Below are 17221 nucleotides of genomic sequence, written 5' to 3'. Positions count from 1 at the left end.
GGACAGACAAGAAGTGATAGTATTTTGACCTATGACCAGATGAAATGTGAGCAACCTGAAGTGGGACTGGTGCCTGGCCACATGCTGCCTCAGCGTTCTTCTCCTGATATGCTGGGGGGTTCCCACGACACTGCTGAACAACAAATCCACCAGGTTTTCTAAGAAGCCTGTGAAATAAATCAAATATCATCACTCAGTAAACATATTGTGAGAAAAAGAAATGCTCTGTAGTTTGGAGTGCACACAGGAATGTGTGCTGGTGTGGCTAAAATGCCAGGGCTGAATTTTGTCCCAGTACGCCCCTGCCTGTCACTGCTGCAAAATTCTCACACTCTTATTTTTGTCACAACCTGTGAAAATAGCTATTCTTGAAGATTTTCCCTGCAGGTGTAGATAGCATTTTGGGACAATGGAGCACATTTCCGGACCTTTTGGTATTTGGTGCCACTTTAAATGCAGACTCTCAGCTGGAAAACTCATTATGGATGTTGCAGCTATTATATTACCGGATTTATTCCAAAAAGGACCTAAACAGCCAGGCGGTTTTATGGTTATAAGCCTGTTACAGTAAAGTGTTATTGGGCTATAATATTAACAACCATCACCTCATAAATGTAATATACTCCGAGATATTTCACACAAAAGACAAACCTACTCACACTTCCAGTAAATTCGACATGAATGTGATTTTACCCAAACTTGTTAATGCTACAAATCCCATTTGACGCTGAACAAGGTTGCATGTAACTGCTTTATCCTCGTGAAGAACGGTGTGACAACTACCTAGCTGGTGACAAAGAATCCCTGCCTTTGTTCTCGATTTCATCCGCTGTAACCTCCTGCCTCCTCCCCTCTCTCTTCTTTCTCCATCCCTTTCTGACTCCCTCTATTTGTTTTGTCTGCGCATCGAGCCAATGAGTCGACAGCGGGAGGAGTTATAAACTGAGAGCGGGGGGAACCCTACTCTAAAAGGGGACTAGGGAGTCTGTGGCTTGGGAACGGGGAGGCTTGGGAGAGTGACTTGGGTTGGTCGGAGTTGCATGCAGGACCGGGTTTCCAGAGCACCCCCCTCCTGGGACAGACACGCGAGATGCCACCCTCGCCAAGGAAATCTATCAAGGAGCGCGAGCTGTTCTCCCTGACCTCATCTCTACCATGTTGCTCGTAAGTGAATTAATTGTGACTTCTGGTCTTTTGTATTGTGTTACATTCCTTTAGCGATAGTTCATTGGAAAGCTGTTGTTGGGTGATGCTATTGCCCACAATAGTCCATAATATGCGAAAGCGCGGACTACAGATACATTACGTTATTCATATGCGCACGCAGAGAACGACATCTAACAGTGGAGTGCCATACGATGAGATGTTTATTTAGATTTGATTTAGAGTCCTCGTTGCTACAGCCTAGGCCAACTTGCCCATACTTTGTGAAAATAAAAGGCAGACGCTAATTATTTACTGTAATTAAATAGCTATTGCTCCCATTCACACTGACCACACACTAGACTATGGAGAGAAGATAATACAATGGCACTGTTGGCATTTACTCAAATCGGAAGTTATTGTAAAGGATTTTGTGAATCTTTTGGTTCAGAATGATTTTTATTACCGTTCCAATAGAAGTAAGATGGCACGTTTCAAAGACGATGAGATTTAATTGCAACAACAAGCTATGTAGAATAGATCCACAAAACTCGTAAATTATTTAACTCTTAACATTTAGATGCCGTAGGCGTAGATTGGCGTGTTTGGGAGGCCCTACTGAAATAATAAATAGCAGTTAAACTGAAGGGAATCCTCGTTTTCTTAAAACATACATTTAAAGCCTAAACTGCACTGACAGCACTTTAAAACAGTTCAACATAAATGATGGTGAACAGGTCATGAACAGGTACAAATCTAAATGTCAGGCTCGATCTGATGTGTAATAAAGTGACCCAAAGTTCAATTTCTAATTGACCAATAGTCAAACCCCTAATAGTGTTCAAGAACATGGATGAAAAACAGTCCTGAAATTCAGTTTAAAGGTCATTGGCTTGTCATTTGGAACCGATAAGAACAAGACGGAAAACGTGTAGGATGTCAGTGCCTAGTACAGCCTAATACAGCAGATATCAGCACCACCTTACTCCACACAAGGACACCGAATCAAACACTATACATTTTCCTTTTACTGTTACAGATAATAGCTATATTACTATGAACAGACTGCATAATCTTACTGTTTACACAAGTAGCTACTACTGTATAATCTAATACAAATATTTTACACCTACGAAAAGACCTAGAAGTCATTCTGTAGGGTTGTGTGTAAGGGATCAACGTCCAGGGAGATTACCACAACTCCCTGTTTAACTGGGCAAGTCCGGATCAGCCAGGTAGGAGTTGGGAAATGTTATTAAAGACAGAAATGTCACCTGGGAAAGCATGCAAGCCTGCAATCCATCATATATAGTAGGACTGGGTTCAGGGCCTTTCCATCCCTTGTGACCAAAAGTCCAACCCCAGGTAGAAAGTTAGAGGGAGAGTGACGGAAAATGCTCAGCGTATGTAGGCTATGTTTGTGTGAATCTATGCGTCTGTGCATGCATGATCCTGTCTGAGTGTGTGTGTAGCGCCCAAAGTAGTATATGAGAGAATCTGATGTACTTTAAATGCCTGTGGGAATGTATGTTTGTGTGTGTGTGCGGGCACGTGTGTGTGTGTGTGTGTGTGTGTGTGTGTGTGTGTGTGTGTGTGTGTGTGTGTGTGTGTGTGTGTGTGTGTGTGTGTGTGTGTGTGTGTGTGTGTGTGTGTGTGTGTGTGTGTGTGTGTGTGTGTGTGTGTGGGCGTGGGCATGTGTGTGTGTACTGTGTATATGTGTCGGCTGGCATACAGGAGTGTAGCTATGCAGCAGGCAGGGAATGGCAGGCCATTCTCCAGATGTCTCCATAGCCTGGGAAAAACCTGAAGCGTTTTGTTAAAAAGCCCTTTTATTCATTCCTCATGTCCATGGCCTCCTGGTGTTTGTCTATCTCTCTGTCGGCTGAATTTAATACCTTGGCAATATGGCTGTTATTCCTGCTCATATCACAATAGAAGTATTGTGATTGTGTGTGTGTGTGTGCGTGTGTGTGTGCGCGCACGTGTGCGTGTGTAAGTATAAATTCTACAAATTGGAGAAATTGGATATAGTGCTGATCACACTATAGTTTAATCCTTAGTTTGCATGCAGTGAGTTTGCAAACATCTGCTTATCATGAATGAGGTTTCCTTCTCTAAGCTGTGTTTGTATTGGGTCTGTGCTGAACTGTAGCGCCGTAGTTTGATTATTATCGACTGTGCTACCCTGTAAGGGTCCTCAGTGAGACATGGATGTCGGTAGTCTTCAGTGACTTACATGTATGTGACTTATGTAGAAATGTCATTCAGCTATTGGTATCACGACTATTAAATCAACTGTTCTCTCTCTTCCTCTCCCTCTCTCTTCATGTGGAAGGGATTTCGGGGGTGCCACGGTCCTCCAGTTTGACTCAAACTAACTCCAGTCCCTCTCCATTTTCTGTTTGACCGGCAATTGTTTGCGGTGCAGGACTGAGGAAGGTTTTTTGGAAAGTCTGTGTTTTTATTTAGTGTAGTGGAACTGGATGTGACCACAGGGCATGACATAAACCAGTTAGCTGTTCTTATTCCACTCATTGGTTAAGTAAATCTAAATTAGTTGGCTCTGGATCTTTCTTTAGAGGTAACCTTTGATTTGCTCTCCTCAGAAGCATTTAAGCCTTTAACTGCCACATCCAAATGAGCTGCTAGTGTGTGTGTGTGTGTGTGTGTGTGTGTGTGTGTGTGTGTGTGTGTGTGTGTGTGTGTGTGTGTGTGTGTGTGTGTGTGTGTGTGTGTGTGTGTGTGTGTGTGTGTGTGTGTGTGTGTGTGTGTGTGTGTGTGTGTGTGTGTGTGTGTGTGTGTGTGTGTGTGTGTGTGCGTGTGTGTATCGGAGTGTGGTTTGTGTGCAGAGAATGTGTGTGTTAGGGGTTGTGAGTGGAGTCAGGCAGAGTATTTGTATCCAAGAAAGACAGAGAGCGAGAGACACAGACAGACAGAGTGAGAGAGAAAGAGAGAGAGAGACACAGACAGACAGAGTGAGAGAGAAAGAGAGAGAGAGACACAGACAGACAGAGTGAGAGAGAAAGAGAGAGAGAGACACAGACAGACAGAGTGAGAGAGAAAGAGAGAGAGAGACACAGACAGACAGAGTGAGAGAGAAAGAGAGAGAGACACACAGACAGACAGAGTGAGAGAGAAAGAGAGAGAGAGAGACAGAGAATGAGAAAGAGAGAGAGAGAGACAGAGAATGAGAAAGAGAGAGAGAGAGACACAGACAGACAGAGTGAGAGAGAAAGAGAGAGAGAGACAGAGAATGAGAAAGAGAGAGAGAGAGACAGACAGACAGAGTGAGAAAGAAAGAGAGAGAGAGACACAGACAGACAGAGTGAGAGAGAAAGAGAGAGAGAGACAGAGAATGAGAAAGAGAGAGAGAGAGAGACACAGACAGACAGAGTGAGAGAGAAAGAGAGAGAGAGAGACAGAGAATGAGAAAGTAGAGAGAGAGACACAGACAGACAGAGTGAGAGAGAGAAAGAGAGAGAGAGACAGAGAATGAGGAAGAGAGAGAGAGACACAGACAGACAGAGAGAGAGAAAGAGAGAGAGAGACAGAGAATGAGAAAAAGAGAGAGAGAGACACAGACAGACAGAGTGAGAGAGAAAGAGAGAGAGAGAGACACAGACAGACAGAGTGAGAGAGAACGAGAGAGAGAGACAGAGAATGAGAAAGAGATTAAGAGAGAGATGGAAGGAGATGCGGAGAGAGTGTGGTTGTCATTACTATTCTAAGTATCTGGTAAAATGTAAAATTAATTAGGCTATATCCAAACCTGATATCTTATTTCACCTGAAGGCAGGCAGGAGGCAGAGACAGAAATGTCTTCAGGGTACAAGGTCACCACAATGTTGTTTTCTTTGACCTATGTACAGCAACTTAACCGGTTGTAATTACCATGACTTTGGACAGACTACAATTGCAAATACTCTCTCTCCTACTGTGGTATCCTTTCCTGTGTCCTATACCCTATGAAAATGGGGTCATTTAAGATACATGTAAAATTATATTTGTGGATTAATTTACTTTTACCTATCCAGTGCCTTCAGAAAGTATTCATACCCCTTGACTTATTCCATATTTTGTTGTGTTACAGCCTGAATTCAAAACGGATTAAATTGTTTGTTTTTTCTCACCCATCTACACACCCCATAATGACGAAGTAAAAACATGTTTGTAGAAATGTTTGCCATTTTATTGAAAATTATATACAAAAATACTGTCTCTCATTTACACAAGTATTCACACTCCCTAGTCAATACTTTGTAGAAGCATCTTTGGCAGCAATTACAGCTGTGAGTCTTTCTGGGTAGGTCTCTAAGAGCGTTCTACCCCTGGATTGTGCAATGTTTGCCCATTATTCTTCTGAAAAGAAGCTCTGTCAAATTGGTTGTTGATCTTTTTGGTAAGCAACTCCCGTGTCGATTTGGCCATGTGATTTAGGTTATTGTCCTGCTGAAAGTTGCATTAATCTCCCAGTGTCAGGTGGAAAGCAGACTGAACCAGGTTTTGCTCTAGGATTTTGCCATTCTGTAAATTTTGTACCTGAAAAATGATTACAAGCATACCCATAACATGATGCAGCCACCACTATGCTTGAAAATATGGAGAGTGCTACTCAGTAATGTGTAGCATTGGATTTTCCCCAAACATAACACTATTCAGGACAAAAAATATATTTCACTATTACTTTAGTGCCTTGTTACAAACAAGATGCTTGTTTTGGAATATTTGTATTCTGTACAGGCTTCCTTCTTTTCACTCATTCATTTACATTAGTATTGTGGAGTAACTACAATGTTGATGATCCATTTTCAGTTCTCTCTTATCACAGCCATTCAAGTCTGTAACTGTTTCAACGTCACCATTGGCCTCATGGTGAAATGTCTGAGCGGTTTCCTTTCTCTCCGGCAACTGAGATAGGAAGGATGTATTGACTGGGTGTATTGATACACCATCCAACTGGGTGTATTGATACACCATCCAACTGGGTGTATTGATACACCATCCAACTGGGTGTATTGATACACCATCCAACTGGGTGTATTGATACACCATCCAACTGGGTGTATTGATACACCATCCAACTGGGTGTATTGATACACCATCCAACTGGGTGTATTGATACACCATCCAACTGGGTGTATTGATACACCATCCAACTGGGTGTATTGATACACCATCCAACTGGGTGTATTGATACACCATCCAACTGGGTGTATTGATACACCATCCAAAGGTGTATTTAACAACTTCACCGTGCTCAAAGGGATATCCAATGTCTGCTTTTTTATTCCGACCCATCTACCAATAGGTTCCCCTCTTTTCAAGGCATTGGAAAACTTCCCTGGTCTTGGGGGTTGAATCTGTGTTTGAAATTCACTGCTCGTCTTAGCGACCTTAAAGCTAATATTATGTGTGGGCTCTCGAGTGGCGCAGCGGTCTAAGGCACTGCATCTCAGTGCTAGAGGCACCAAGTCACACTGACTTGCCGAGTTAAATGAAAAAGTTAACAGAGATTAGATTCATTATTTTTGGTAGTCATTAAACACTGTTATTGCACACAGAGTGAGTCCATGCAACTTATTTAACTTAATTAAAGCAACATTTTACCCCTGAACTTTAGGCTTGCCATAACGAAGTGGTTGGATACTCGAGACATTTGAGCTGTTTAAAAATTAATTTGTAAACATTTCTAAAAACATCATTCCTCATTGACATTATGGGGTATTGTTTGTATGGGGCATTGTGTTTAATCAATTTTAAATTCAGTCTGTAACACAACAAAATGTGGAAAAGTCAAGGGGTGTGAACACTATCTATAGGCACTGTATGTAGATCAGTGATGTATCTAGAATAACAGTCCCTCTCTCTCTCTATTTCTCTTTCTCTCACTCCTGACAAATATCAGTTCAAACAGCCAACTCTTTCATAGTGTTTCACTCCATTATTCATTCATGTTAAAAAGGAACGTCATCCCTATTCCGTTTGTGTCGTAGTGGAGTTATCCATGCACATGGGAAAGTACAGTAAAAAGAACTGATCAAACGCAAACCAGAACCCACACAAACCATGTTGCTAGCACACAACCACAGGGACATATTTAGTCAGTGCCACAATGCATAAGCAAGTTGCAACAGAGTTCAATGAAAAACCACTAGAACCAGGGAGGATGGTATATAATGGTATATTAAGGGTACATGTTGTGTCATTTCCCTAGCAACTACATTGCCTGGTATTTTCATGTTTGTCTCCCTTGCCTTTACTCCATTTGCGACACGGGTCAATAAGAGTTTGCCCATTAGCTGCTTCCAGGGGGGCAACTGAACTAGAGGATCAAGGGTAATGTGTAGTGTTGTTTAGTCATGGTGGTGGCATGCCTGTTTGAGTCAATCAACTAGCTCCACAGTGACATCATATCATCCCATGTCTTGATGATGACCCATCAGTAATGGATGTATAAGGAAATAAGCAAACAGGAAACCACTCACTCAGAGGCGGCGCTCCTAGTGGCCGGAGACTTTAAAGCAGGGAAACTTAAATCAGTTCTACCAAATCTCTATCAACATGTTAAATGTGCAACCAGAGGGATAAAAATTCGAAATCACCTATACTCCATACACAGAGACGCGTACAAAGCTCTCCCTCGCCCTCCATTTGGTAAATCCGACCACAACTCTATCCACCCGATTCCTGCTTACAAGCAAAAACTAAAGCAGGAACCACCAGTGACCTGGTCTATAAAATAATGGTCAGATGAAGCAGATGCTAAACTACAGGACTGTTTTTCCATCACAGACTGGAACATGTTCCAGGATTCTTCCGATCACATTGACGAGTACACCACATCAGTCACTGGCTTTATCAATAAGTGCATTGAGGACGTCGTCCCCACAGTGACTGTACGTACATACCCCAACCAGAAGCCATAGGCAACATTCGCACTGAGCTAAAGGGTACAGCTGCCACTTTCAAGGTGCGGGACTCTAACCCGGAAGCTTACAAGAAATCCCGCTATGCCCTGCGACAAACCATCAAACAGGCAAAGCTTCAATACAGGGCTAAGATTGAATCATACAACACCGGCTCTGATGCTTGTCGGATGTGGCAGAGCTTGCAATCTATTACAGACTACAAAGGGAAGCACAGACGCGAGCTGCCCAGTGACACGAGGCTACCAGATAAGCAAAATCACTTCTATGCTCGCTTCGAGGCAAGCAACACTGAGGCAAGCATGAGAGCATTAGCTGTTCCGGATGACTGTGTGATCACGCTCTCCATAGCCGACGTGAGTAAGACCTTTACACAGGTCAACATACACAAGGCTGCGGGGCCAGACGGATTACCAGGACGTGTGCTCTCGGCATGTGCTCACCAACTGGCAGGTGTCTTCACTGACATTTTCAACATGTCCCTGATTGGGTCTGTAATACCAACATGCTTCAAGCAGACCACCATAGTCCCTGTGCCCAAGAACACAAAGGCAACCTGCCTAAATGACTAGAGACCTGTAGCACTCACGTCCGTAGCCATGAAGTGCTTTGAAAGGCTGGTCATGGCTCACATCAACACCATTATCCCAGAAACCCTAGACCCACTCCAATTTGTATACCGCCCAAACAGATCCACAGAGGATGCAATCTGTATTGCACTCCACACTACCCTTTCCCACCTGGACAAAAGGAACACCTATGTGAGAATGCTGTTCATTGACTACAGCTCAGCGTTCAACACCATAGTACCCTCAAAGCTCATCACCAAACTAAGGATCCTGGGGCCAAACGCCTCCCTCTGCAACTGGATCCTAGACTTCCATCACAGGCCGCCCCCAGGTGGTGAGGGTAGGTAGCAACACATCTGCCATGCTGATCCTCAACACTGGAGCTCCCCAGGGGTGCGTGCTCAGTCCCCTCCTGTACTCCTTTTTCACCCATGACTGCATGGCCAGGCACGACTCCAACACCATCATTAAGTTTGCTGACGACACAACAGTGGTAGGCCTGATCACGACAACGACAAGACAGCCTATAGCGAGGAGGTCAGAGACCTGGCCGGGTGGTGCCAGAATAACAACCTCTCCCTCAACATAACCAAGACTAAGGAGATGATTGTGGACTACAGGAAAAGGAGCACCGAGCACGTCCCTATTCTCATCGACAGGGCTATAGTGGAGCAGGTTGAGAGCTTCAAATTCCTTGGTGTCCACATCAACAACAAACTAGATTGGTCCAAACACACCAAGACAGTCGTGAAGAGGGCACGACAAAGCCTATTCCCCCTCAGGAAACTAAAATGATTTGATATGGGTCCTGAGATCCTCAAAAGGTTCAACAGCTGCAACATCGAGAGCATCCTGACAGGTTGCATCACTGCCTGGTACGGCAATTGCCCAAGTCTAGGACAAAAAGGCTTCTCAACAGTTTTTACCCCCAAGCCATAAGACTCCTGAACAGGTAACCAAATGGTTACACAGACTATTTGCATTGTGTTCCCCCCCAACCCCTCTTTTACGCTGCTCCTACTCTCTGTTTATCATATATGCATAGTCACTTTAAATATACATTCATGTACATACTACCTAAATGGCCCGACCAACTAGTGCTCCCGCACATTGGCTAACCGGGCTATCTGCATTGTGTCCCACCACCCGTCAACCCCTCTTTTTACGCTTCTGCTACTCTCTGTTTATCATATATGCGTAGTCACTTTAACGATACCTACATGTACATACTACCTCAATCAGCCTGACTAACAGGTGTCTGTATATAGCCTTGCTCCTGTTTTTCAAATGTATTTTTACTGTTGTTTTATTTCTTTACTTACCCACACACACACACACACACACACACACACACACACACACACACACACACACACACACACACACACACACACACACACACACACACACACACACACACACACACACACACACACACACACACACACACACACACACACACACACACACACACACGCACACACACACACACACACACATACCTTTTTTCTTCTTTTTTCGCACTGTTGGTTAGAGCCTGTAAGTAAGTATTTCACCGTAAGGTCTACTACACCTGTTGTATTCACGTGACAAATAAACTTTGATTTGATTTGATCTGGCTCTGTGTGTGTCATGCTTTAACCCCCTGGTGGCCAGACTAATGTACTACACTGACAAACAGCTGGGGGCAGCTGAAGAACAGGATAGTGGTGCCATGCACTTATGGATCGTGCTCAGGGACACATATGTACACACTCACATGCACAGTCAGACACACACACACACCACACGCAGTATGCACGATCACACACACACACACACACACACACACACACACACACACACACACACACACACACACACACACACACACACACACACACACACACACACACACACACACACACACACACACACACACACACAGACGCACCACACACACAACATGCACAAACATACACAGCATGTGAGCAGGTGGATGTGTGAGAGAGAGGAGTGGGAGTGGGAGATATAATGAAGGGGGAAAGTAGAAAGGGGAAGAGATGGAGGAAGGGGGAGGGAGGGAGGTAGAACTGTCTGGAAATCATTCAGGCAGAAGCAGATGTTCCAGATGTCTCTGGATGTAGCTGTAACAGAAGCAGAAACACACACACAGAATGGGCAGAGTGGTCCAGAGGGTGTATTGAGGATTGTTGTTTTTCTTCTTCTAATTTAGCCAACGCCAGTTCAATGGGCCGAATCAAACAGGGCAGCTAATTGCTCTGATTAGAACATGAAGCCCACAAACAGATGGGAAAGGTCAATGCACCACTACGCCACAGGCATTCCAATCCAACAGTCATAGTGACATTTCCTCTACGGTTGGAAGAGTTTCTGTGAATCACTGTTCCACTCATTGAGATGCTGTTGGATTATCTTGTAAATCATTGAGATTATCTCTTCCCTCTCGCACACACCATGTGTATACAAACACATGCGCAGCAGTCATCCTAATTATAGCCACCAAGCCTCAAGAAAAAACATCCAACAGTACAGAGAACATTTCTGTGGTCTAGCATAGATCAGTACTCATTTTAATACAAAGGTGTCAGTCATGGTTATGATTTGAAAATGAAGTTACAGTTTTGGAATGAGATTATATCAGCAGGTTGGGATAAAATAATATAGTTAAAGACACAAGATATTCTTGAGATTCTTTAAATGAGTTTATAGTCATAGAATCAGTCCCGTTGTATGTAGTATTTCTGTACCTGATGCTGCTGCAGACTCATGTGGTTCCTGTGGTTGGTCTCCCCCCCTTGCAGGTGGCTGAAGGTAGTTCTGTGCAGCCACATGCGTAATCTATGGATGGTGCTCATGGCCCTCACTGTGCTCTGTGTGGCCATCCAGATCCTAGGAGTCGTCTGGCAATCCAGGTGAGTCTGGTGCTACTGTACATACACATGTAGGATCTTTATTTGATCAACCTGTTGCAGGAGAACTTTCCTTCAAAGCAGGAAATGTAAAACTTTTACTCTATTTTAGGTTATAAAAGGTTTTAAAAAATTTGTCATTTCCATTTAGACATTTTAGGCTTGATTTTAAATTATGAAAAATGTAACATCCACTACAAAAATGTCCATTACTTATAATCTACTGTTGTTACAGGATCATTTTCCTGCTGTAGCAAACTGGCTCAAATTAAGATCCTACGTCTGTAGGTATTAGGTCAGATCTTCATACTACCTGGTTTGGTATTACTGGAAGTGAAACCAGAGAGGAATGGGTGAAACGAGAGGATTTTTCTTTGAGAGAATGTCAAATTGAGTGAGGCTTGTTTGATCGAATATACATTGGGAAAGTATTCAGACCTCTTTACTTTTTCAAAATGTTGTTACGTTACAGCCTTATTCTAAAATGGATTCAATTGTTATTTTTCCCCTCATCAATCTACATACAACACCCCATAATGACAAAGCAAACATTTGTAAAATATAAAAGGTTTTCAGGTCTCTCTAGAAATGTCAGATCGGGTTCAAGTCCGGGCTCTGGACATTCGGAGACTTGTCCTCGAAGCCTCTCCTCCGTTGTCTTGGCTGTGTGCTTAGGGTCGTTGTCCTGTTGGAAGGTGGACCTTTGCCCCAGTCTGAGGTCATGAGTGCTCTTTTCATCAAGGATCTCTCTGAACTTTGCTCCGTTCATTTTTCACTCGATCCTGATTAGTCTCCCAGTCCCTGCCGCTGAAAAGCATCCCCACAGTATGATGCTGCCACCACCATGCTTCACCGTAGGGATGGTGCCAGGTTTCCTCCAGACATGACGCTTGGCATTCAGGCCAAAGACTTCAATCTTGGTTTCATCAGACCAGAGAATCTTGTTTCTCATGATCTGAGAGTCCTTTTGGTGGCTTTTGGCAAACTCCAAGCGGGCTGTCATGTGCCTTTTACTGGGAAGTGGCTTCCGTCTGTCCACTCTACCATAAAGACCTGCTTGGTGGAGTGCTGCAGAGATGGTTGTCCTTCTGGAAGATTCTCCCACATCCACAGAGGAACTCTGGAGCTCTGTCAGAGAGACCATTGGGTTCCTGGTCACCTCCCTGATCAAGGCCCTTCTCCCCCGATTGTTCAGTTTGGCCAGACGGCCACCTCTAGGAAGAGTCTTTGTGGTTCCAAACGTAATTAATTTAAGAATGATGCCACTATGTCTTGGGGACCTTCAATGATGCAGAAATGTTTCAGTAACCTTCCCCAGATATGTGCACAATCCTGTCTCTATGGACAATTCCTTTGACCTCATGGCTTGGTTTTTGCTCTGACGTGCACTGTCAACTGTGGAACCTTATATAGATAGGTGTGTGCATTTCAAAATCATATCCAATCAATTGAATTTACCACAGGTGGAAGTTGTAGAAACATCTAAAGTTGTAGAAACATCTATGGGAATGTAAATGGAAACAGGGTGGCCCTGATGTCAATTTCAAATCTTATAGCAAAGGGTCTGAATACTTATGTAAATAAGGTTTCTGTTTTTTAATAAAAAAAAACTGTTTTCACTTTGTCATTATGGGGTATTGTAGTTTAACATGTAAAACATGTCATTTAATCCAGTTTAGAACAAGGCTGTAACGTAACAAAAATGTGGATAAAGTAAATGGGTCTGAATACTTTCTGAATGCACTGTAAGTTTCGCAACCTTTAGTCTGTTACAAATGTACTGATATAAGTGAATGCACTTGGAATTCTGACAAATTTGAGAAAAACGACTGCTGTTCACACGCGTATCTGCCCTTTCATTGGCTAGAATAGTCCCACTTGATCGCGCCTGCCTTCAATCATTGAGGACATGTATTTTGATTGTTAGAGTGGTCACTCTCCTAACTTGTCAATATAATAGATCATGTTTGGTGAAACTAACAAGCTTTTACATTCCACTTCACTGTTCTGGATAATTGTTTTGTTTTGAAACAGGCTGACAGTGATTGGCTAACTGTAGTCTAACATTGTTTGGTTTCAGGAATGATAAGATGTTAAGCGAGAAGCTCCTGAATGTGCAGTTCACCATCAAGATCCAGAGAACGCTCCCGACGGAGCAGAGGGACTGGGTACGCTTGCGCTCTTCACACGCCCCTGTTGTAGAAGAGGAAATGAGGTCACAGGAGGAAGGAGCTCTTAAACAACGGGCCAAAGGAAAGCAGAAGGTAGCAGAACATCAACATGGCAGAGATGAGCCAGGGGTGGAGAGGCGTGTCCAGGAGCATCACCAACATCTAAAGCTCTCATACACTGTCAATAAGGTCAAAGACTCTAGGAAAGAGGCCAGGGGTAAAGTTTCAGCAGTAAAGGCAGCCCTGCCCAAAGGCACAATGGGTGATGATGAGTTGCATTTGGGGGTTCCTGGGTCTGTAGTTCTCCAGCTGGGCCACCCATCTATCAAAGTGGTATCCACCTTACCTTACAAACCTCCCGAACTCCTCTCAATCAATCAGCTGAAGAGTAGAAAGAACCCTGCCCCTTTAGGCACCAACTCTGTAGTTGCCGGGGTGATAAACGAGGTGAAATCTGAGGTAGCCAGCGCCACCTGTTGGCCGAAGAACCACATTGTCTTTCTCAAGACGCACAAAACGGCCAGCAGCACCATCCTGAACATCTTATATCGCTATGGCGACAGCCGCAATCTGACCTTCGCCCTTCCACTGAACAAGCACAGCCAGCTGTTCTATCCCTTCTTCTTCGCCTCACACTTTGTAGAGGGAGTGAGGAGCCGCAGTGTCAAAGAGTTCAACATCATGTGCAACCACATGAGGTTCAGACCACCAGAGGTGAGTTCTATCATCATAGCACAGGAGGTTGGTGGCACTTTAATTGGGGAGGACGGGCTTGTGGTAATGTCTGGAGCGGAATCAGTGGAATGCTATCAGATTCATCAAACACATTATTTCCATCACACTCATGGTTTCCATGTGTTTGATGCCATTCCATTTGCTCTGTTCCGGCCATTATTATGAGCCGTCCTCCCCTAAGCAGCCACCACTGCATCATAGGTAATATTGAGGTTCAGACTAACACAAGATTCATTTTACTAGATTTTTTAACCAATAATTGTTCAATTATTATACATCACCAAGGCATCCCAATAACACATTTTGCTCTTGTTTTGGTCTTTTCTGTTGTGTCTCAGGTGAGGAAAGTGATGCCCCAGGACACGTTCTACTTCTCCATCCTGAAGAACCCCGTTGCCATGATGGAGTCAATCTTCATCTACTACAAGAGCATCCCCGCCTTCCACAAGGCCCGCAGCCTGGACGACTTCCTTGACAATGGTTGGCGTGGTTACAACACCTCCCTGCCCAACAACCATTATGCCCGTAACATCCTGACCTTTGACTTTGGCTTCGACAACAACGTCGCAACAGAGACACCCGGAGACCTAGAGACGCGGGGCGCCAAAGCCATTGGCGCCATTGAGCAGGACTTCCACCTCATCCTCATCTCAGAGTACTTTGACGAGTCCATGATCCTGCTCAAGCGTGCCCTCTGCTGGTCTCTGGACGATGTCGTCTCCTTTAAGTTGAACAGCCGAAGCGAGCGCACACGGCACATGCTCTCCCCGCACACCGCCGACAAGATCAGAGCCTGGAATGCCCTTGACTGGCAGCTCTACCTGCACTTTAACATCACCTTTTGGCGACGCGTGGACGCTACTGTGGGGCGTGAGGAGATGAGACGGGAGGTGACTCGGCTGCAGGAGCGACGTGCCGAACTAGCCAAAACCTGCCTGAAGGATGGTGGTGCAGTGGACCCGTCGCAGGTGAAGGATGCCGGGCTGAAGCCCTTCCAGTACGGGGCGGCCATCATCCAGGGCTACAACCTGAACCCTGGGCTGGTCGGGCCTACCAAAACACACTGTCAGAACCTGGTCACTCCAGAGCTGCAGTACACAGACACTCTCTACACCAAGCAGTTCCCTGAGCTTGCCGCCAGGCAGAGACAGGCTGCCAAACTGGTCGCCTCACAGCGTCAGCCTAGTTCAGTTAAGGTCAACCCGAACAAAGCAGCCATGACAGGGCCGGTGAGGGTGAGAGAGGCCAGACACAGTAGGACAGCCAGGAGTGGACATAGAAACCCTCATGCTCAGAAACAAAATGACCTCCCCTCAAGTGCCCTGTCTAAAATCACTGCAGCTAGAAGTGACAGAAACATGCCTTAAGGGGGGGCTCTTTCAACACAGACTGGGGACTAGTGGGAAGATCCACAGGAGCTCATTGCTGCTGCGTACTGGGGTCTTTTTAAGCTGAACAGCCAATGGCTATGTTTTGTCTATACAGTGAGGACCTTTCGCTGCACATTATGTTCACTCTGGCTGGCTGCAGTGCACAGGGCCAGTTGGCTGACTTTGGCGGCACTAGGATAAGCTCTAGTGTTTCTGACAAACGATGCTGGACCTGTGTGGGTGGAGGGGATGGAGTTGGGGACGAGAGAAGGAAGAGTAGGAAAGAGAAGGAGAGTGCACCTGCGGTGACTGTCCTGCCTTGACTGGTTGGACTGGAAGTAGCCTTTTGTGGCACACATCTCCTAAACCCTCTCATCTAATATTTCCCGTTGATCTTGTTACACCCTGAGGTTTAAAATTTGAACCCTTGGGGTGTACAGTCGTAGTCAAAAGTTTTGAGAATGACACAAATATTAATTTTCACAAAGTCTGCTGCCTCAGTTTGTATGATGGCAATTTGCATATACTCCAGAATATTATGAAGAGTGATCAGATTAATTGCAATTAATTGCAAAGTCTCTCTTTGCCATGCACATGAATTGAATTCCCCCAAAAACATGTCCACTGCATTTCAGCCCTGCCACAAAAGGACCAACTGACATCATGCCAGTAATTCTCTCGTTAACACAAGAGTGAGTGTTGATGAGGACAAGGCTGGAGATCACTCTATCATGCTGATTGAGTTCGAATAACAGACTAGAAGCTTCAAAAGGAGGGTGGTGCTTGGAATTATTGTTCTTCCTCTGTCAATCATGGTTACCTGCAAGGAAACACGTGCCATCATCATTGCTTTGCACACAAAGGGCTTCACAGGCAAGGATATTGCTGCCAGTACGATTGCACCTAAATCAACCATTTATCGGATCATCAAGAACTTCAAGGAGAGCGGTTCAAATGTTGTGAAGAAGGCTTCAGGGTGCCCAAGAAAGTCCAGCGCCAGGACCATCTCCTAAAGTTGATTCAGCTGTGGGATCGGGGCACCACCAGTACAGAACTTGCTCAGGAAGGGCAGCAAGCAGGTGTGAGTGCATCTGCACGCACAGTGAGGCGAAGACTTTTGGAGGATGGCCTGCTGTCAAGAAGGGCAGCAAATAAGCCACTTCTCTCCAGGAAAAACACAATAGACAGACTGATATTCTGCAAAATGTACAGGGACTGGACTGCTGAGGACTGGGGTAAAGTCATTTTCTCTGATGAATCTCCTTTCTGATTGTTAGGGGCATCCGGAAAAAAGCTTGTCCGGAGAAGACAAGGTGAGCGCTACCATCAGTCCTGTGTCATGCCAACAGTAAAGCATCCTGAGACCATTCATTTGTGGGGTTGCTTCTCAGGCAA

At 44.7% G+C, this 17221-nt stretch overlaps 1 protein-coding gene across 1 annotated transcript; it reads left to right on the top strand.

The window, feature by feature from the left end:
* Positions 1-996: 996 nt before the first annotated feature.
* On the top strand, positions 997-16548 carry LOC124018155 (galactose-3-O-sulfotransferase 2-like). The gene is made up of 4 exons (XM_046333422.1): positions 997-1164; positions 11443-11553; positions 13631-14435; positions 14795-16548. The coding sequence occupies exons 1-4, from the start codon at positions 1091-1093 to the stop codon at positions 15821-15823; spliced, it is 2019 nt and encodes a 672-aa protein (XP_046189378.1). The 5' UTR covers positions 997-1090; the 3' UTR covers positions 15824-16548.
* The last annotated feature ends 673 nt before the right edge of the window (positions 16549-17221 follow it).

Source organism: Oncorhynchus gorbuscha, unplaced genomic scaffold (assembly GCF_021184085.1).
Source record: "Oncorhynchus gorbuscha isolate QuinsamMale2020 ecotype Even-year unplaced genomic scaffold, OgorEven_v1.0 Un_scaffold_40:::fragment_2:::debris, whole genome shotgun sequence".
NCBI classification, from domain to species: domain Eukaryota; kingdom Metazoa; phylum Chordata; class Actinopteri; order Salmoniformes; family Salmonidae; genus Oncorhynchus; species Oncorhynchus gorbuscha.
This window is presented reverse-complemented; position numbering and strand designations above follow the sequence as displayed.